The sequence below is a fragment of the Eptatretus burgeri genome, chromosome 7, assembly GCF_056783735.1.
Source record: "Eptatretus burgeri isolate ZD-2024b chromosome 7, Ebu_testis_v1, whole genome shotgun sequence".
NCBI lineage: Eukaryota > Metazoa > Chordata > Myxini > Myxiniformes > Myxinidae > Eptatretus > Eptatretus burgeri.
Genome location: NC_140967.1, coordinates 37136777 through 37159687, shown reverse-complemented (window position 1 = coordinate 37159687; position 22911 = coordinate 37136777). Strand labels below are relative to the sequence as shown.

General features: G+C 43.0%; 1 protein-coding gene across 4 annotated transcripts in view; it reads right to left on the bottom strand.

Moving 5' to 3' along the window:
* Positions 1-570: 570 nt before the first annotated feature.
* SLX4IP (SLX4 interacting protein) overlaps positions 571-22911 on the bottom strand; it is a 57711-nt gene continuing 35370 nt past the window's right edge. For 2 of the 4 annotated variants that reach the window (XM_085888068.1, XM_085888067.1), the window contains exons 5-7: positions 9155-9229; positions 1692-1816; positions 573-1419 (exon numbers count right to left, since the gene is read on the bottom strand). In XM_085888068.1, the coding sequence (XP_085744194.1) occupies positions 1231-1419; positions 1692-1816; positions 9155-9229 (389 nt within the window). In that variant the 3' untranslated portion in view covers positions 573-1230. Of the gene's footprint in view, positions 1420-1691; positions 1817-9154; positions 9230-22911 lie in introns of all 4 variants that reach the window. The other 2 variants (XM_085888065.1, XM_085888066.1) reach the window with 2 other exon arrangements.

Genomic DNA, 22911 nt, shown 5'->3' with positions numbered 1-22911 from the left:
AAGAGAAGGACGACAAATTTACCCATGCAAAGAGTACTTTAACCTCAGCGTTGCCTAGGTTTAAAAAAAAGAAAAAGAAAAAAAAAAGAAGGGCATTGTAATACCCTCTGCCACCACCACCAGGTGACACTGCACAGTATACATCTACATAGAGGAAAATCTCCCCTCTCACCGCCCCCCCCCCCACCCACACCCAAGCGTGATGCTGCGGCCACATAGCCTATGATACCCGCGACACAAAGTTGTATTCCTACCCCAAGTTTAGAGTTTGTAACTTAAAAGATGTAGCCATGCGTAGAACACTTACAAACAACCAGAGATTTTTGCCTTTTATCGGTATAGATATAATTTGCTGTGAATGTGTCAATGGATATACCTCAGCCTGTGCAAGATGTCAACCCACTGCTACAGTTGATCTTAATTAAAAGTCACATGAAAGAAAGAAAGAGAGAGAAAGAAAGAAAGAGAGAGAAATAAAGAAAGAAAGAAAGAAAGAGAGAGAAAAAGAAAGAAAGAAAGAAAGAAAGAGAGAAAAAGAAAGAAAGAAAGAAAGAAAGAAAGAAAGAAAGTCTGCACAATTATTTTCACATTAACTTTGACCTTTGACCTGTTAAATCAGTTCATCTTTGTATTGCAGTGCATATTTTTTTGCCAAGTTTGTTTGAAATTCCTTCAGTATGTCAGAAGTTGTGGTAACAAAAAAAAAAACAACCCGATAACGGATGGATGGACAAACGGACAGTCAGACAGACACAACCCAAAAACACAGTCCTGTGTGGAGGCATTAAAAAAAAAAAAAAAACATTTACAATGAAGTCACCATGCCTGTAGAACATTCACACATCTCACTGAACAATGATCACATTAAAAAGAAACTGATGTCACTGCATATTTTGGAGCAAATTTTAGAGGATTTAAAAACATTTTCCAATGATCCCCTGGGACAGTGTTGTTTCAATGTCTATGAACTTGGGGAAACGATTACAATTATTTGGTGGTTCACATCCTTCTGTGCACAATTTAGACTGATGGCTGCCATGGTGAGAACGAGCATGAAACATTGTATGAACACATGTCCAAATACAGCAAAATGTAGGATAGAAAATAGCAGAAAGAAAATGTAAACATCAATAGACAGTGGAAGGAGTAGAGTAGCATGACAGTAGAAAAGTGGAATGTTGTTGAGAAAAATGACATTGAGGAGGCACTACATCAATATATGGCACACTTTCAATGGTGACAGAGATCAGATGCAGAAGAACAGACAGGAAGGTGTGGTGGCAAACAGTGTACATACATGGTGTGAAGCTTGGATCGCCGCTGCTGGGCCGACATAGTGAGGCGCGCAGCATTGCTCGCAGGGCCATCTCCAAAGTACTTTGATATAAAGTCATTCATGCCAGGCTTGCTCTTCTTGGGCTGAATGTGGCACAAAGCAACAACTAAACAAAGGCACATCAAGCCGAATGTCCAATCAGATTGTAAGCATTTGATGATAATTTTTGAAAAATTAAAGTTTAAGGTTCTCCCACAAAAATCGCTGATGTATTTTTGCCTCAAATAACATTAATAACAGCTAAAAAAATAAAAATTCCAATGAGTGCGAATACTGTAATTGCCCTTTGACTCTCCTGGCTAGCTTAAGCTTGGCTGATACAAACATCAAATATAAAATCAGACTAGACACTTACAGATTCTTCATGAGCAAATTCCTTTATGTCATGGAGTAGAGCAACTGTGGGTTTCTCCTTCTTCAGAATGCTCACGCATGCAATCAACTGCTCGGGAAAAACTGAAAAACTAATGTAGCGTTTCCCTGTAAACACATGATGTAAACATTTCCATCCATGAATTTACACTCATGTTATCAAAGCGAAGCTGTAATTCCGAGTCAATACAATGTCAACTCTTGCTTCGATGGATCATTTCAAACAGACAGAGTTCGAACAAAGACTGCAAGGAAAGGGGAAATACAGCACGTATAGTGGAGTGTTATGCAAGCAAAAAGAAAATCATTTTAATCTTCCTTCTCCCTCCAACCCCATCGCCTCCCACCTCTAAAGTCCGACCCTTACTAACCCCCATTCCCTCATGTAACCCCCTTTCCATTTAGCCCCAACTACCCACTCTTCCTCTTTTTCCTTTTCAAAGGTTACCCCAACTATCCTAACAAACAGAAGCAAGAAGTATATGACACATAATTCAAGAAGTGTGCGTTTGATTGCTTCTGTTGTTACTCCGTACATGTGAAGCGAAAAGCAAAGTTAAGCAATTGGTTCACTTCTGTCCACATCTGTCTGTGTGTCTACAAACGGCAGTTTATGATCGAGGAACAACTTGATTTCAAGTGAATGTTATATTTTGAAAACGAATCAGAAAACAAACCTGTAGTTTGGCTGTGAATTTGTTCCGATTGCGCATGTGCAGAGACGAGCGATATAGCATATTTATTTGTTTTGTTTTTTTTAACTCTGTCTGCTTGGCCAGCAGTTAAACAAAATTCAAAATCATTATAAACAGGAAACTTACTGTTTTAAAGGACTTCATAAACAACAATAGTAACGAAGAACTAATGTAACATGTTAAATAAGGTGGTGTAAAAGACACTGCATCAATGATGGTAAATTCCGAAATTAATTTTCTACAACCTTTAAAATCTTAATTTTATTTCAATTGAGTTATATACTTGAACACTGCAGAACACTAATCACTTTTTTGTCACTTTTCAAAAAAAAAAAACCTTGCATTTGCAGGAAACTATTAATGTCCTGAGAGCAGAGTAACAATGAAAAAAGCTCTGAGAATCAGAATTCACACCATCATACCCTGAGGGCAAAATAACTTTTTGAGATTATGTATTCTGACAAATGTGGTGGGGCACAGCACTGTGTGGTTACCATCACGCCTGTTATGCAAGGTTCATAAACAAAACAAACGTAGATCAGGCTCAGAAACGCAAAGCAAGAGTTTAAGACTCTTCCCAAGTACTTTTTCTCAAGACTGCGTGGGGTAAGGTTTTATAAGAGCTCTCGAGTTGGTGTGAGCTGTTTTTTTTTGTGTTTATTTTTTACTTCTATGCATTCTGAACCACTGAATGAACGAGTTGAAAACTGGTGGTTGTATTAATGGGGTGCATCAGAAAGTTTTTGATACTAAAAAAAAAAAATCATCATCTTGGTGGTTAAAATCTATGTAATATGGTATGGTGCTGCTCTGGTGGTGAGTGGGATTGAAAGTCATATAAAAATATCCCAATTCTAGAAGCATTAACACGTCCATAATGACGGGTTCTTCGCTAGCAGAACAAATTACAAGAATGAGGAATCAAAATAAAATATAATGCACTGCCACATTACTTTTGGACGACATGTACAGCAAATTATCCATACGTGACTTTCAAAATAATGTAATCTGCCCCAGAATGCTCAATGCGCATGCGCAGAAACCCCTAGCAACAAAATCCATCGGGGCAGTCTATATATATATATATCTATATATATATATCTATATATATATATATATATATATATATATCTATATATATATCTATATATATATATATATATATATATATATATATAAATATATAAATATATAAAAGATAGATATACAGGGTGGGCCAAAAGTGTCCATACATAGGGTTTTTAACATGTTCTTTTATATTTTTCAGATACCCTTGAAAGATGCGTTTGTCAAGAGAAGAACTAATTGAGGCCATACTGATGGCTGGGTCAGGAAGCAGTCATAAGGTTGCAATGGAATTCAACAGAAAACATGGAAAGAAAATCATACACAACACTGTGGCAAAACTTATTAGAAAGTTCAAAAAAACTGGAAGTGTTGCAGATCAACAGAAAAATGGTTGAAGACGTACAGCCACAGATGAAGGTACAACGGACAGGATACTAGCAGCGCTTACACAGAGTCCCCGAAAAAGTACACGACGGTTGGCTGCAGAAAGCGGCGTCAGCAGATGGAGTAGCAAGTGCAATTTGAAAGCAAACAAATAGAATCCATACAAATTGCATATGGCGCAGCATCTTAGTAAAGATGACCCGGATAGACGGATGGAATTTTGTGAATGGGCATTAAGCAAATTGAACGATGATGCAAACTTCTCATCTGGGATATTGTTTACCAATGAAGCCAATTTTTACGTCAATGCAGAGGTTAATCGGCAAAACTTACATTATTGGAGTAATGCTAAACTGCACTGGATGAGTCTGACAAAGATGCAAGGTGCCGGAAAGCTGATGGTGTGGGCCGGGATATGGGGTGACAGAATGATTGGACCATTTTACATCAGCGGAAATCTTAATGCCGAAATGTATCTTGACATGTTGCAAGAAACGATCATGCCGTCCCTGCTAAACGAGGACGGCGACTTCCCAGTTAACTTCCAGCATGATGGGGCACAACCTCATTATGGTATTTCCATGCATCAGTGATTGGATCAGCAGTTTCCAGTTTCCTGGATTGGTCAGGCGTGGTCCTGTGGAGTGGCCTCCCAGATCCCCAGATCTCACCCCCCCTCCTTGATTTTTTATCTTTGGGGGCACTTGAAGGCCATGGTGTATCAGGAAAAGATATGAGACATAAATCATCGACAGGAACGTATTCAAAATGCCTTTACAAACATAACACCAGATGTGCTAGTGCGTGTTCATCAAGAGTGGGGGAGACGTATTCGAATCTGTTTTGAAAATCACGGCAACCATGTGGAGCATATTTTATGAATAAAAACGGGTTTTCATAAAAGTGTTTATTTCCCCCCTATGTATGTGTGTGTCTGTGTCTGTGTCTGTGTCTGTGTGTCATCCACTTCCTCTGCTGGCTTGGATAAACAGGAAATGTGACGAACCAATCAGCTCTTATCCATGGATATTTCTTACATTTCCTCTATTTCCATGAGTCCAATTTGCATTTAGGAACAGAACAGTTATGGTTAACCATTTTAAAATTGCCACAATTTCATTTAAATGCTCCTCCTCCTCTATGGGCAGTACAAGGTTGCGAGGAGCATCATTGTCTGGGGCACAGCTGTGCCACTGATGCAATGACCATTACCAGCACCAGGTACTCATTTTGCTGACCTCAGAAGGATGATAGGCTGAGTCAACCCTACCTGGTGTTGATCCAACAGCCTGACAGGGGGTTGAAGTCAAGATCTGAGGATCTTAACCCTCGAGAGCCAACAAAATGTTCTGGGTGAACAAAAAAATAATCCCTGAGGCTCCTGAGGGTTAAACCAGTCACCTACGGCTAAGCCAACAAAAGACTTGTTAAAATGCTGAATATTATGTTTAAAAGACGATTTGAATTTCAGATTTCGCACTAGCAATAGCAGGTTAAAAGTGCCCAGAAAGCAGAACAGTCACTGAAAATCGCGCACGCACGCACGCACGCACGCACGCACACAATTTCAAGTCACGTGTTATTCCAAAACGAATCCAGACTTTATCAGAGCAAAGTATTTGCATTCCAAAAAGTCATTTTAGACTCTCAATCGAATCGAGCTCAATTACATAGCACGAGTCAGTGTCATAATTCATTTGTTGCACTATTTTAAGCACTAGTAGATTCCCTTCATCACTTTGCTCAAATTAGGATACTTCTTGGCACCAGTGCAGGGATCTGTGAGCTGTGAAATCCGATGTCACTGCTCATCCACTCTCACTGTCTCAGTAGCAATTGTAGCTATGGAGGCGTCTGCCTGGTAGTGAGCGAATTCACTCTCAAGACTGTCTATGTCACTATCACCGCCACTGAACAGACAGGGGAATTTCTTGATGAAAAACTCCACACAGTCAAACCCCACTTCTTGGTGTAGCTTAACATCCAGCACCTGAGCATGCTTGGCTAATTCATCATCTAGCGGCCAGGTTTTGAAGATGTAATTGCAGGCTTTCACATAATATGAGCGAACTGCACTGAAGAAACCTTGGATGTCTGACTCACTCAGAGTGAAGGTGGATTTCTTGAGACTCCTTTGTTCCCTTATATACAGTTTGGCATCGTTCCCAATCATGAGGTCCTCATCATTCTTCTGATGATTTCTGTCAGAGAAGGGTACATTTACCAGAGCAACCGATGACACCGATGGTTTCAAAAACCATACGAAGATATCTTTCAGAAGACCATTCAATTCTCCGTGCAGGAGATGAATACAGGGTTCGTCTCTTTGGAGCAGAAGATTCCCCTTCTCAAAAAGCTTGTTAGCATATCGAAGGAAGAAACAATAGAGTTTTGTTTGTGGAGACAAGAACATCCTGTTGACACGTTTTTCTCTAGATTCCTGCACAGTGTTTGAGGAAGATGCGCTTTTAGTTGTAGAACTCGTAGTACACTTAGCCGCAGGGCGATCACACTTGCGTTTACTGCCAGTAGAAGAGGTCAGACTCGTAGTACCAGATCCAATTTTACGTTTGAGGAGAGAGCTTGAGGTAGGTGCAGCCAAGGAAGAAGACCTCTGATTCGAAGGTTTTGCTGAGCTTGTATCAAGTGATTTGGCAAAAGCAGAACTTAACTTGGGTCCTTCTTTGCCTGTAGATGGGACTATCACAGTCTTTCTCGACTCTGAAGGGATCTGCTTTGTAGATGAATGTGATGAAGGGCCGGTGATGCTACCTGCTCTCAGCATTGGTTTTGGTGCTGTCCCTGCTGTCTTCTTCGCAGCAGATACTGCATGCAATGGTAGTGGTGAATGCTGCTCCACTAGTGCTTGATCCTGCAGTGCCAGTACTGGCAGTAGATACAGTGCCGTCCTTCTTGCTCGTTGTTAGAGTCTTGGCTACAGTTGGTTGCATTTTTCTTCGTACTTCTTCTTTGAAGAAGAGGCGAAGTGGCTCCCACTGTTCAATCAGCCTGTCTCGGCACTGACCAAGGGACAGCCACCTTGTTGCGACATGCTTCAGAATCTTGTGTGTCGGGGCATCACAGAGTTCTTGCAGTGCTTTCACTCCTTTGACGCGTTTACTACTTTTGTCCAAGTAGTAGTAAATATCAATGAGAAAGTCATCTAATTCAATGGGTAAGGCCTGAGCCGCCTTCTTGGCCGTATTGTGCATCATATGGCAAGGGCATCCCATGATGTAGCACTCTGGATTTTGTTTGTGGATATAAGCAGTGACTCCTTTGTGCTTGCCCACCATGACAGAGGCATTATCAGCACAAAAGGAAACAATTTCCCCACGGAATTTTCCTGTCACTGAACTCATGATCAAGCAGTTTGAAAATGTTTTCTCCAGTGGAATCTTGTTTGCACGCAGGCAAACTTAGCAAACCTTGCTTCACAATCCCAGCACTGTTGTCATAGTACGAAATCAGGACAGGATATAGCTGGGCCTCACCACTGTCATTGCTACCGTCTGTAGCTAGGCTAAATGGAGCTAGTCTAGCAATATCGGCAATAGATGAAGCAGTAACATTTGACAACTCACCAATTATTGCTGAAGTTTTTGTTCTTGCACATCCATACTTTGAAGCAACTTTTGAATCTGGAAACATCTTTTGAAATAGAGGTCCAGCATGATCTGAGACTGATATGGGCAAGTTATGTTCCACAATAAATCCACTAAAGAGAAGTTCCGCTCGGGTAACATCCTCTTCCTCGCTTGTCCCTTGTTTGGTGAAATAATTCAGAAGTGTACCGGTACTCGTGCTCGAAGATCTTTCCTTTGCAATGTCTGTGTGCCGTTTGCTTCCAACGTGCTTCCGAATATCATCGCGACCTCCGTGCTCAACTGAAATATCAACGCTGCATACTGTACAATACGCATGATGAATTCCTCTTTCAGACTTTCGAATATACGGGTATTGGAGACTGTATTCGGTCTTGTACTTCTGAGACCATTTCTTGGTCTTCGTAAGCTTCTTTTCTGCCATTTCGTAATCAACATCGAGGGCTTGAAGCATCGGTAACTTCGAAGTCGATGTTCCACAGCTGCAGCGCGACTCGTAGAACTCTAGCGGCTGTAAAACACCGCACGGTGGTCGCGACCGCCGGGCTGGTACGGGGCCCAGCTGCATGCAGTGAGCATATCGCATGCATATACACTGTGCATACATACCGCATGCACTGTATTGCACACATACCGCATGCACTAAATCTCAGTGCATGATCGCATAAGCGAGATCCAGACCCAATGTTTCGCTGCTCCTCATTTGAATTTGCAATTTTTTACGTACAATTTGGTAGCAGCGAACGTTATGGAGTTACCACATGCTATACGTAGCAGACGATGCTTTTCATTCAATTCTCATACTAGTACATTCTGATTAGTGAACAGTGCAAAAATATCAAAATTTCGGGAGGATAAGGATAGTGATCGTAAGGGCGGGAGTTTGGGTGAATTTTCGGAAGCCTCCCGATGAAATCGGGAGGGTTGGCATCTGTGCATTCCTTTTTCACATGCCTTTTTTTTTTCCGGTTGAGGTGCCGATTCCCAAGTGGCTTTTATGGGGTTGCAATTGAAGATAATCACGTGGAGACACTGAATATGTTGCCACAGTATTTTTTTGAAAATGTAGTACAGCAACAGGAAATAATGAGCGAGTATGTATATTTTTGCTTGTGAGAAAAAAAGTAGAGTGATCCAGAGTCATGTATACCAAGTGCAATATAGCTGAGTTTCGTGGACCATTGATGCTTCGTCTGGGAGAAGATAAATACTTAGCTCCATTATAGTAAAAAAAACTGTCAATGGTCTGTTCTGTGGTAGGCATGTGATAGCACTGGACCACTCATGTTCAGTGATGTACCTCGGGCTGCATAGCGAACACTTGGTGGCCTTGGCTTCACTTTTGAACCCCCTAATTTTTGCTCATTCGCTCGTGATAGCGAGCTAAAGAGTATCGCGATCCAGTCATGTATACCAAGTACTATATAGCTGAGTTTTGTGGACCATTGATGCTTCGTCGCGGAGGAGATAATGAACACTTAACTCCATTATCATATAGATATTTACTTTGTGCCCTTAGAGGCTGTGTAAACTCCATTAGAGGCTGTGTAAATATCTATATGATAATTAAACTCCATTATCATATAGATATTTACTTTGTGCCCTTAGAGGCTGTGTAAACGATGGGGGAAAGGAAGGGAGGGGAGCGGAGGAAGGTTTTTTTTGCTTTGGCACACAACATAAAGACATTTTACCTCGAGGTCGTGCAGTGAAACAGCTCAATTTGAGAAACCGCTTTAAAAAGTATGACTCCACCTGAACATGTTGCCCTAAAAGGAAAGAATGAAAACGTTGACATTATTCCAACCAAGGATAAGATTATAACATGTACTGTATATGTAGGGTGGTACACTGAAAAGTTCTGGGGTACTAATTTTTACATCAATTGCTTGCTCAATTCTAAAATCATAACAAACGAGATAATAAAACAAAACTCTGGTTTAATGAACTCCGAACACGTCACTTTTCTTGTGTTGCTATTTGGTGGTATTTATCTGTATTGCTCACAGTACAGTGGAAAACTAGAAGGGCACTCTTTGTCATCGCCAGATATGCCTACGCCCACATTACATTATTACATCACCAGCAAATACCACCCGTTGCTTTGCTGACGGGAATAGTAAAGGGCAGGGAAAAGAGAGGGGGGGGAGAAAGAGGGAGAGCGAGGCAGTGGAGGGGAGCAAGGAGGGAGGGAGGGAGGGAGGAGGAAGGGTGGGGAGAGGGAAGGCAGCGCGAGGTGAAGCATTAATTACAATTTATACTGTTTCATCAAAATGATTCCGCATAGAAGAACAGTGAAGATGGAAACAAATGTCTGAAATCCATTTTCTACCGGTCATAGTACAAAATCGCCCGGATATGTCCAGAGACAAACACCACCTGGGCACATCCGGAGCCAAGCCATCTGAAGACAAACACTGCTTAGACATATCCAGAGACAAATTCCAGTCCGGACATAAACACCGCCCAGAGACATCTGGAGACAAACAAATAAGGCCTGCACAGATCTGGAGACAAACACCGCCCAGAGATAAACACCACCCAGACACGTCCGGAGACAGAGAGAGACAGGGAGACGGATGTGTGGGAGAGTGCAGCACTGTAATATGAGGGGGTGGAGCAAGGAGCGAGGATGGGACAGAGAGAGTTGGCAGAGAGACAATGTTATGCTTTATGACACACATCATTCATATATATATATATATATATATATATATATATATATATATATATATATATATATATATATATATATATATATATATATATATATATATATATATATATATATATATATATATATATATATATATACACACATGCACAGGGTGTCCCAAAAGTCTCCATACATCGTATAGCGAAAATTAACACTTTCAGTAAAATGTCTCCCGAAATTCTTCATACATAGCTTATACATCTTATTTTTTCAGATTCCCTTCAAGAATGCCTTTGTCAAAAGAAGAACGTATTGAAATCATTCTCATGGCTGGTTCGGGAAGCTGTCGCAAGGTTGCAATCGACTTTAACAGGAAACATGGCAAGCACATCACACACGACAAGATTCAGAACGTGGATCATGTAAAGGAACGCATTTGAAGTGGAATTACTTGCATAATGCCAGATGTGTTGACACTACTTTACCATGAGTGGGAGAGACGACTTCATGTGTGTTTACAAAGAAATTGCAATCATGTTGAGAACGTTTTGTAAATAAAGTTACATTTTGCTAAAAGTGTTAATTTTCCAAAAGTATGGAGTTTTTGGGACACCCTGTAATATATATATATATATATATATATATATATATATATATATATATATATATATATATATATATATATATATATATATATACATATATATATATATATATATATATATATATACACATATATATACATATATATATATACATATATATACATATATATATATACATATATATATATATATACATATATATATATATATATATACATATATATATATACATACATACATACATACATACATACAATATATAGTTATGGATTTCAGAATCGGATCTGATAAATGCGTAAAACATTTAGGTCCTCAGACAGTTATTTCCCGAAATGCATGTCCAGGATACATCCATCCCCATGTCTGGTGGGATTCTAACTTTGATGTGTTGAGAAGGGTAAAGAATAGATTCCCTTTTTATGGAATGGCCTTTTTCTCTTAACGACAGACATATTCATGCAAGTGAGATAGCCGTTAGCTCAATGGAGGCTCACCCACCTCTTTCCATCGATGTTTGACACCCCGTTCAGCAACTTATGGATGCTAGCTGGCTTTTTTTCGCATCGGGCTAAACATTGAGGTGTTAATTGTTGTTGACGTTTTCGAGCACTTCGTTTTCGCTCGGTAATTCTGGCAAATGGCTGCTTTCTGCCGTTCGTCAGCACCGCAAGCATGGCATTGTAGGCCAGGAATGATCGCGAGACGAACGGTTTGTCACGTGCAATGATGCGCCAATAGGCAAGGTGGATTTGGCTGAAGTCTGCTTGAGGCTCTGCCCAGACAGGCCACCCAAAAAGAGGACTAGAGGACCGTTTTTGTTAGTCAGATGGCGATAGCTGGTTGTGGTTCTTACAGCTTTGAGAGTTTTGCAAGAGTTTGTGTCAGTTGGCAACAACTGGGTGACGGCTATTTTCAGCTCGTCAGTTCCAGTCAGACAGTTGGTAAGCTGGGGACAGTTGAGTTGGTGACAGATGGGTGATGGCCATTTTCAGTTCCAGATGGTTTCTGCAGTCAGTTCCAGTCAGATGGCTGCTGCATTTAGTTCCAGTCAGACGGTTGGTGAGCTGGCGACAGTTGGTGACGGCCTGACAGCCTTAAAGCTTCTCACAGCTCCTAACAGCTGTCCGTTGGTTGTGGCTCCTGACGGTGGGTGACGCTTAGACCATTAATGCTGGTTCTGCTCAAGACCTGCTCTTGACATACCCGATTCTTGGCGTCCTTGGTACCTGGGGGTGACGACGTGACGTCGATTGGCATTCAAGCCTGATTGCGAGTGGATACACGGCAAGGCAGGGCGCTGGCAACGGACCAAGGAACGCTCACACATTTCGGGACGTTTTCTTTGACGTACGACGACTTCAACTTGGTGAGCGAGACTACATTTCTCTTCCCCCCTGAATGATCTGCTGGGTACCCTTGTCTTGTGTTTAATTGTTAAGTAAGGCAAAGTGATAAACATCTACTCTTTGTTTTTCTATCAATGCCTGATTAATTCTTTATTGGCTAGCGATTACTTTGATCGATTTGAATTAGCTTATTTTCGCCACAAGGAAATGAAAAGTTCTTCTATTTATTTTTTCCTTATTAATAAATTCCTTGTTGACGTTCCAACCTGTCCGTGCTTGTCTTTTCCTTCCACTTATCCAGCATTGTCTGAACTGAGATACACTGGGAGATAATTACCAAACCAATTTGAATACCTGTCATAGTCGGCACACACCAGCGGTTAAACGCTCGGCCGCTCTACTTAATATCTAATCAAGATAAGATTGGTGCTTTGCCGAGGGCACGCTCCTCGTTCAGGAAGCCATTGCAGTCAACGCTTGGAATTGGCAGACGTGACCTCTAGTTAAACGGAAAAATGAGACGGGGGACACTGGAACTTGTGGTTAACTGATTGGCGTTCGTGGTTCTAAAGCAACCTACCGTATCACGAAGTTAATCGTGAGCGGTGGCCCATGGTCAGACTCTTCCAAGGAGAAACGGGGATTAAGCCCCCTCATAATACACTCGATAACCGTGGCCATAACATTATATATATATATATATATATATATATATATATATATATATATATATATATATATATATATATATATATATATATATATATATATATATATATATATATATACACACACACACACACAAAAAAAAATAGTACTTTGTAGAGATCAGTAATTTTCAGGAATCGGCAGATTGGAGTCAATGTGATTACCAACTAACGAAAGAACTGTACACAAACCAAAAACTGAGTAGCTTTCACCATTGTTTTGGGGGAAGTTCAATAAACAAATTTTTAAAACAACATTGCATTTACATAGACATTTCAAGATGGCAGACAGACAGACAAACAGAAAGGGGTGAAAACATAACCCTCATCCACCTTGATTGACTGGAGGAAATCCATCCATCTATTGGGACCATAATCTGTGCAGAGCATTGGTGCTGCCTAAGCATCCTCCTTGGCTATTGGACACAATCCTGGACGGGTCGCCACTCTAACACAGGATACACTCTAACACAGCAAGCTAGCACTCATTTTGCTGACCCCAGAAGGATGACAAGCAGAGTCAACCCCATCTGGTATTAATTAAACAGCTGAGTGAGATTTGAACTCAGGATCCTCAGATCCCAAGCCCACCACCCTAACTATGAAGCAAACACCAGGCATACCCTCACTATGTCTCTCCAAAAGGACCACCTGGAACCCCACCCCCTATCTACTTTCTCAACATCCCGCTGAAAGAAGTCCTTTCATTCAAGTTTTTGGGTCTCATCATCTGCCACGATCAGGTCAGGTCAGGTATGGGAGCATGTGCCAGAACAGCACGTCGCTGCGTACACTTTCCGCCGGTACTCCAGGGGCCTCCGTCTGGCCATCCGCCAGGCAGATGCCAGGCCCATCCCCATCTCCTTGAGATGATGGTCAACCTGTTGCAACCATGAGGCACGTGGTCGACCCACTGGCCTCCTCCACTCATGAGACTCCCTCGCTGAGAGAATCCGGTGAGCAGGATCAGAGTCAGGAAAACGAGCCACATGTCCATACAGCCGCAACTGACGCTCACGGACTATGCAGGTAACAAATCTCATCCGAGTCTCTCTCAGCAACCGCTCGTTGGACACAAAATCCGACCAGCGATAGCCAAGGATTCTCCGAAGAGACCTGGTACCAAAGGAATTAAGTCTCCGTCTCAGATCCTTGGTCAGAGTCCAAGTCTCGCACCCATAGAGCAAGACTGGAAGTACCAAGGACTTGAAGACTCGGACTTTCGTCCTCCCGCACAGGTACCGGCAGCGCCACACCCCATGATCCAGTGAATCCATGACTCCCCAGGCCCGACCCAGACGTCTATTGACCTCTGACTCGCAGCCAGCAGAGACATGAATATCACTGCCAAGGTAAGTGAATCTCTCCACGACCTCAACATCCTCACCACAAACAGGACAGCAGCATCCAAGATGTCACCGAAAGCCTGGATCTTAGTTTTGACCCAAGAAACCCGTAATCCCAACGGCTCCGACTCCTCATTCAGCACCTTGAGGGCCCCCAAGAGGATGTCTAAAGTCTCCGCAAAGATGACTGCATCATCTGCAAAGTCAAGGTCCGAGATCTTGACATTCCCAAATGACGCACCGCAACTTGATCTCTCCGACATCCTCCCTAGAATCCAGTCCATACAAGTGCTGAAAAGTGTGGGGGCAAGTACACATCCCTGACGAACTCCAGTAACAACTGGAAATAAGTCAGAGATGGTACCACCACACTTCACAGCACTCTCAGTACCAGAGTAGAGTTCAGACATCAGATCGATCAGTTTTGGTGGCACCCCACGAAGACCAAGAATCCTCCAGAGGACATCCCGATTCACTGAATCGAACGCTTTACAGAGATCAACATAGGCTGCAAGCAGCCCCTGCCGAAACTCTCGTCTGCGTTCGGTGAGGACACGAAGTGCAAGGATACGGTCGATCGTTGACCTCTTTGGTGTAAAGCCTGACTGCTCTGGACGCTGGTGCTCAAGCAGATGGTGGCAAACCCTATCGAGAATTATCCGAGCAAAGACCTTGCCCGGCACTGAGAGCAGCGTCACCCCTCGGTAGTTGTTGCAGTCTTGGCGATCACCCTTCCCTTTCCAGAGAGGGACAACAAGGCCCCTCTTCCAGTCAGTTGGGATGATGCCTGTGTTCCAGGCAGAGCACAAAACTGCATGCAACGACACGAGTGCAGCATTTCCACCAGCCTTGAGAAGTTCGGCATGGATGCCACAGATCCCTGGAGCTTTGCCCCGTTTCAACTGGTTCACCGCAGCCCGTGTTTCCACAAGCGTAGGTAGACCACAGTTGATTCGAGGGTCAGCAACAGGGATTGTAACACCCTTGACGTCCAACTCGACAGTTGGGGGATCAGCCTGGTACAACCGCTCAAAGTAACCGGCCCAGCGGGCCTTCACTTCAGACTCCTCTGTCAAGAGCCTACCACTCTCTGCTCGAACTGTAGTGCTCCGAGGGATGGGTTCGGATGAACGTAATGCGCGAATTCCCCTGTAAGCGGGATGAGAATCACCTGTCCACAGGTGATGCTCTACCCCCTCACAGATTCCTCACACATAGGCCTCCTTGTCCACCCTCAGTGCACGTACAGTTTTACGCCTCAGCTCCCTGAACAACTCAGCTCTGCCATTCAGCCTGGCCCTGCGACTCTGGTCAAAGGTATCCAGTGTCCCTTGAGAGACAAAATTCTTCTTTGCCCTGCGGTGAGCTCCAAGGCATCCACCGGCAACATCAAGGACGGTGGTCTTGAAGGCGCTCCACAACTCTTCAGGACCCCCCAAAGCACCCAGACCCCCCCAAGTGTCCACTCATTCTGTTCGCAAACTCCTCAGCTACTCTCTCATCCCTGAGCTTGGAAACATCCAGCCTCGGCTGGGATGGTACCATTCTCCAGGATTTAAGGTGCAGCTTTAGAGTTGCTACAACAAGCCTGTGGTCAGTATTGAGGAACTGAGCACTCCGGTAGACCCTGCAGTTCTGGATCATCCTCCAACGACCGTCAATGAGGACATGGTCAATCTCCTTTGCCACACCGCCAGCATTGGAATACCAAGTCCAGCGATGAGCTTGTGGGCGCTGAAACCATGAACCAGCCACCCTAAGTCCATGACTTCTTGCAAAGTCAAGGAACTTAGTGCCATTCTGGTTCATAGTTCCTGACCCATGGGGACCAACACACACCTCATAACCGTCCCTATCAGTTCCAGTCGATGCATTGAAATCCCCCAAGACTAGAAGTGTATCTCGTCTGGGGCACTGATCAACCACAGACTCGAGCGTGGCGTAGAATGCATCCTTCATGGTGAGATCACTCGCCTCAGTCGGAGCATAAACAGAGACCAGGGAAATGACACCTAAGGAGTGACGAATCCTTAATCTCATGATACGCTCGTTGACCGGTGTTACCTCAATTATCATTGGGGTCAGCTTATTGGACACAGCTACAGCAACTCCTTGGGTATGGTAACCATCAGAGCGACCAGACCAATAGTAGGTGTAACCACCCACCATTATCTCGCCGCAATCCGGTCTCCGAACCTCAGAGAGAGCTGCAATCCCGATGTCCAAACGCTTGAGCTCAGATGATAACAGAGACAGGTGATCATCCTCTCTTAGGGATAGGACATTCCAGGCACCCACCCGAAGGGACCGCCTCAGGTTAACCCAAGGAGACCGCCGTCTGGTGGACGACACCTCAGCACCACTCCGACACACTCTCCCGCAATCTGACCCAGGGATGTTACCCCATGGTTTCCCTCCTATCAAAGATTGGGGGTCCCGAAGGCTTTGCCCCAATCCCGTCATCCGGTGAGCTGCCCTGCGAAGGGAAGCTGCACAGGAGGTACTCCCACGGAGTGGGTTTTCAGATTTTTTTGCGTTTTTGCGGAATGAAGGGGTTTTACGGTGGCCGGAGTGCAAATCCTGCCACCAACCTCCTAATAAGAAGTGACCCAACTGCAGGAGGACGTCCGCAGACACAGTTGGGCACTAGATATGGATGGCCGTTGGCTCACAAGGAGCTTTCCTTGTGAGACAAGCTTTCCTGGGAAACCAACTTCTCCAAGCTGGCCTCCAAAGCCAGTCGCCAACAGGGTGTCCTACCTCGTACAAAGTCCTTCCTTGTCACACCTGAGCTTCCAACCAGTTACAAAACTTTCATCCAGTCTGATGAAGTACTGCTCTCCCCTCTGGGGTGGTGCCCCGATCTCACACCAAACTCGACTTCGCGCTGTGGAAACCAAGGCTTTTAGGATCATTGGAATCTCCCACGATGAAGCCGAGTCTTTGGGTCTCTCACGCTCTCAGCGCAGGCAAGTCGGTGGTCTTTCTGTCTTCTACCATGTCCTCTCCGGCCGAGCTCCCCCTGCTCTATCTGCGATCTGTCCCTCCTTTAATTCCGCTAGGTGCTCAAGGTCCGCCAAAAAACCCCTTCTAGTGAAACTGCCAAAATCAAGAATCACTGCTCACCTTCACCCTTTCATTCCTCTTTTTTCCCACCTCTGGAACAAACTCCCACACTACTCTCTTCAATCCCACTCCTCCCTCCATGTCTTCAAAACAGCTGTTCACCACCATCTCATATATTCCCCTGTCCAAAATTTGATCTTTTCTACCCCCATTAATACACCTCCTTCAAATTCCCTGCTTTCCTTCCTGAAAGTCCCTGTAGTACCATCTTGTTTACCCCATGTACCCCACCCCATCCCTTCCCCTTCCACAGATATGTTATGGTCCTTGTTCCCCACTATTTTGTCCTTCCCTCTCCCACCCCTCGTCTCCTGCCTTGTTATACGTTCTGTGTATTAGCTCTTACACGAGCCTCGACATGGTACACACATTTTTTTTTTTTCAAAAAAAACATGTTAATATGGCAAATGGCTCGAAAATCCGGTGTTATCAAATATATTTTGCTTTGAAACTCACAAAGAGAAACCACATAACCTTTGTAAAGCACACTTGATAGCCAATTGCTTTCGAAACAAGCAGTCACGAGGACAAAGGAAAACATGATAAATTCTCCAGAAGATACAGGATGAAACTTTGCCATCATGGCACCTGTAACAAGCATGGCATGCACACACACACCTGTGGAGAGTCCCTACAGATTCAAATCTACCCATATGTACCACGTCCGTGTGTGTGCCTTTTACATACCTCAACCTTGTGCAGCAAATGCCGACTGCACATCCAATGCTGTTATCGACGAAGGAGCACTCGGCAAGTGGCTTAAGCACTCAAGCAAGCACTCCAATGGAACACTTGGCTTCGCAAGCGATTACGAATTGCCATCGATAAACCCATGCACCAGGAAACATCCAAGCAATGTCCGAATTGAACAAATGAACGCTTTTTTTTTTTAGCAGTCAGAACTGCTGCTAAATTAAATTCCGGAGCTTAAATTTATTATTTGGCTGAGTTAAAGAGATTCTTGAGGTTATGGCATATGCAGAAATGAAATAAAGCCAACAACACTGACATCTCTGGGCGTTTACAAGCATTGCAATATACCCAATGATTCTTCGGTATCGATAATATGAGTGAGGAGAGTGGAAAAAAAAAATAATAACTATCATTAATCCTTTGAACTCTGAGCTCCATGGACTTTCAGCTCCCCTACCCTGGGCTCCTTGGAAAAAATCCGGTCGCTCGGGTATATGGAGGTTTCAATAGCGGCTGGTAAACCGGCCGTTCGGGTAAATGGAAGTTTGAATAGCAACTGGTAAAACGCCCACCAGGGTTCAAAGGGTGAAGAAATCGTTGCTGCCTATTCCAAATCAAGGCATGGTTGAGTAGGACAAAAAAAACATTGTGGCTTCACTCCAGCGAGGTAACCCAGGATACACTTTAAGACCCCATATCGAGTGAGGTGGCCAAGGATGTGCCTGATTTACAAGGATTTACAGGGAATTAAAGCACAGGAGGTGGCCATTCGGCCCATCATGCCTGCACCACACCAAACCAGATTAAATCAATCCATCGATACCCCTTCCCTTCGTGTGCAGCCTTTTGGCTGTGACACTGCCACTCATTTTGCCGACCTCAGAAGGATGACAGACTGAGTCAACCCCCCCCTGGTGTTGATTCAGTGGCCAAGGGGCTTGAACTCAAGACCCAAGGATCCTAATGCAGCACCCGAACCACAAAGCCAACACCAGGCATTTAAATCCTGATAAAGGATAAAATTAAACAAGGCTGTTAACCATCTTCAAAAGGGGTTTACGTACAGACGTTCGGACAAGCCATAAATATAATGCCTCCAGTGACTTAGTCAGCGGAGGCATTCAAAAAACATACCCATCAGAGATGGGGAATCCCCCGCCATTGAAAAATTTCAAATCGATATGGCGAACAGTTTATGAGTGATCGCACTCACAGCTATAAATGTTGACACCCAGCCAGCCAGACGGATGGACGGACGGACGACCCGGGTGATAATATCCCCCTTCCGCCACGCGGCGGGGGATTAAAAAAAAAGTCATTTAAAAGATAAAGTGTCATTAGACAATCACTTTGGATTCCTTTTAAAAATTTAAACTAGCCTAATCATACATTAAAGTCGACAGATAAATACTAAACCACATATGTTCGTGGATGACAATTTTAAAGAACTGAACATCATGATGGAAGAGCTAAATTTGGAGAATCTGAACATCAGACTAAAAGTGAATACGAGGAAGAGAAAAATGTTAAATGGCAATGAAACGCATTCAAATTGATTATTTTCAGAATTGAGAAAACTAGCGATTACATTGAAGGTATAGAAGGTACAGATTACATTGAAGTGAGTAGTAGAGTCCTGGTATAGTGGAGTCGCTTCATGGGATTATCATTACACGAGTGACAAAAGCAGCACCATTTTTTTTGGTGAATAGCTATGGGTGCATAGATGGAAATTATTTTTTTCAATCTCCAGTACAAAAAATAACAATAATAATAATAATTTTTAAAAACAAAATGGACTATGGCCAGATATTGTTTAAAAATTGCCACTGCAGGTTAGGATAAAAATGGCTAAATCAAATATTAGTCTGATAAAGTTAATTTTAAATCAATTCACATATTGTATTGTACAACTATTACGATTCAGAAAATAAATAAGATTGAAAGTAAAGCAGCTTGTTGTACCTTTTATTTCTCACATGTGCAGCAACAGAGTTTGGTCGGTACAAGGGAGATCAAGTTAAGCACATTTCGAGTTCTGACAGCCACACTCAGATGTGCATCTACATTTGATCAGCTCTCTGCAACATAGCTCTGATCAACACAAATATTTCATGGATGAGGACAGCATCTTTCAATAAATGTTGAATACCCTCAGGAAATGCAAGGATTGTATTTTTACCATCAGATTGTTTTGGCAAATTTAGCGATCTGTCCATCTGCACTTTAAATTGACTTGATCAAAATGCTTAAAAAGCTGATATTTTAGACGTGTCATGTTCAAAGATGTATCAACACCAAATTCTTTCATACCTATTTGATACATCTCATGGATACGTGAAAGCTTGAAAAGATAAAGTCCTTCAGCAGACTGGTCGATATGAGACAAAAGTTCAGCGAACGCTCTTGCTTTGACCATTTTAGCTTTTTTGACCTCCAATTTCCAGCTGACACGCGTGGGATTGCTTTGCCCTCGTTACGAACGATAATGGTTCCGACATTTCATCAAATAAGCCAGACGATATTTGGCATCATTAGCCACCAAGTCACCACATATTATTTTGGCAAACAATTTGCTGTCCTGCATTTCATGTTAACCGGTTTCTCTTGGCAGAATAATGAAGATTGGTGCTTTTTTTCCTTGCAAACAATACATGTCAGTACTATTTGTCCTTGAACGTCGCTTTGAACGTCGGGCAACACTTGGAGTAGCTTTTCATCTTTGTGCTCATTCTGTGTTGATTTTCTTTTCCTGACAATTCCTCTATCTAGTTTTGTTTTGTTTAATTTTTGGTGACGCGAATGATGCCAAGAAGCCCTGTTTTCCAAGAAACACTCGGGTGTGCCTTGCTATCCAAAGTATACAGCGACAGGTAATGCATCCGAACTTTTGAATTGTTTTACATTGGCCAGAAAGTATTTGTAGACTTGTCCTCAAAACCGCACAGTGCGAGATGCCAAACAAGTCACGGGAGAAGTATCGTGCAGCTTTGACATATTGCATAAGACCAATCCATGTTGAGCAGGTGCTCATTGACTGAATCAGGCTGATATTACATCCTGCAATGACACATTAAAGGAAAGGCTTGTACATCATTCCACACGAAGTACTTGTACTTAAATACTGTGCATACATAAATATTGTAGTATTATTCTTACTTTGCAAGTCAATTAGTTTCCACAGGAAGGTCAATGTACAGTCTCTTCAGCAGTACAATGTATTAACAAGAAAGAGAGCAATCAGAGATTGCAGACCCTTGGCCAGAACTACTTTTGTGAGGCGTTTGTGTAATGGTCTGTTATGTAATTAATAACAGACATAATTAGAACTGCCACTTTATAACTGCTGACAGTGATGACCGGGTACCAAGACGTCCCGCTTTGATCGGACACCTGGCCCTGACCCATGATTTTTTTCATTATAATTCAATCGATTGCAGGACGTAAAAATTTATCCTTGTCGTAAGAACCGACCAGGGTTGCGTCAGGAAGGGCATCCGGCGTAAAACCTGTGCCAAATCATTATGCGGATCATAACGGATGATCCGCTGTGGCGACCCCTAATGGGAGCAGCCGAAAGAAGAAGAAGATTCACTGAATTTAATGCCTGGTGTTGGCTTAATGGTTAGGGTGGTGGTGGGCTTAGGATCCGAGGATCCTGAGTTCAATCCCCCTTTGCTGTTGAATTAATACCAGGTGGGGTTGACTCTGCCTGTCATCCTTCCGAGGTCGGCAAAATTAGTGTCAGCTTGCTGGTATCCTGTGTCGTAGTAGCGACCCATCCAGGATTGTGCCCAATAGCCAAGGAGGCTGCTTAGGCAGCACCAACACTCTGCACAGAGTATGGTCCCATTGAATGCACGGAATTGAATTTAGAATGGGATTAAAATAAATTGAATTCAAATCAAATGGAAGACCAAATAGGTGCAGTCCTGAATTGGAGTAATCAGAAGGAACCCAAACAAGCAAAAAGAAAAGATAAAGTCAGGAGTAACCTGGTAAGCATTTGCATTTCAGCTGCTAATCCTCTACCCTCAAACCCATCCAGGCCATCCTCAAACCCATCCAGCCAAGTGAGCCTGATTCAAAAACAAAAAGAGCCCATATCAAAAAAAAAAATACACAATTCTGGCTGCCAGACCATGTGTCCGATCAAGTTGAAATTTAAAACGTGAATTCCCCATCACCACTAGATAATAAATGTGAGTTTCATGTCGATTGATTAAGTGGTTCCAGAGAAAGCATTTAATATTTCTTCAATCCAATATGGCTGCCAAACCATGTGACCTATCAATTATTCCTGAACAAACATCTACACCCATGGCTTGGGGAACATTTGTGTTACGTTTCCCCTCGATTTGTCCAGCTGTTCTGGAGAAGATTATAACCGGTGAAGCCGGTGTTATGGCTAAATATCAAAGATAAAACTGTAGAGCGAGACCCAGGTTGTAATGCTGGCCAATCATTTCAGGAGGTGACCTCAAATTTGTCGTCAAATTCGAAATCAAGTTTTTGGTATCCAACCTCAGTTGCTAAGCAATACATGAAAATCCGCCGTTTTGTGACTTGGCAAAATGGAATCAATTGTAAAAAGTTTGTTGACATTTATGGCTGTCGGGCAAAATTTAAATCGCAGTCGATGTAAATATTGTTCATAGGATGTTTTAACAATATCATATGCGTGCGGGCAGTTTTCCCTGTAAATAGAGCTTTGTTGAGGGTTTTTCTCAAAAATTTCTCCCTAGCAACAGTAAACAAATCGATCATTTTTTCAATTCTCACTCAGTTCTCTGCCAGTAAAAAGTCTGAAAAAGTCTGAACTAATAGACACTTATTCGATTACTTTGCACACATTTCGACGCAGAGTGAGCATCAGGGCACGGATTCTTTTTCGTTTATCAATTTCTGCATTTGCCGTCAGATGTCCCCAACTTTTGTGGTAAGTTCCCTCCAAACTTTTGATGGTGCTGGT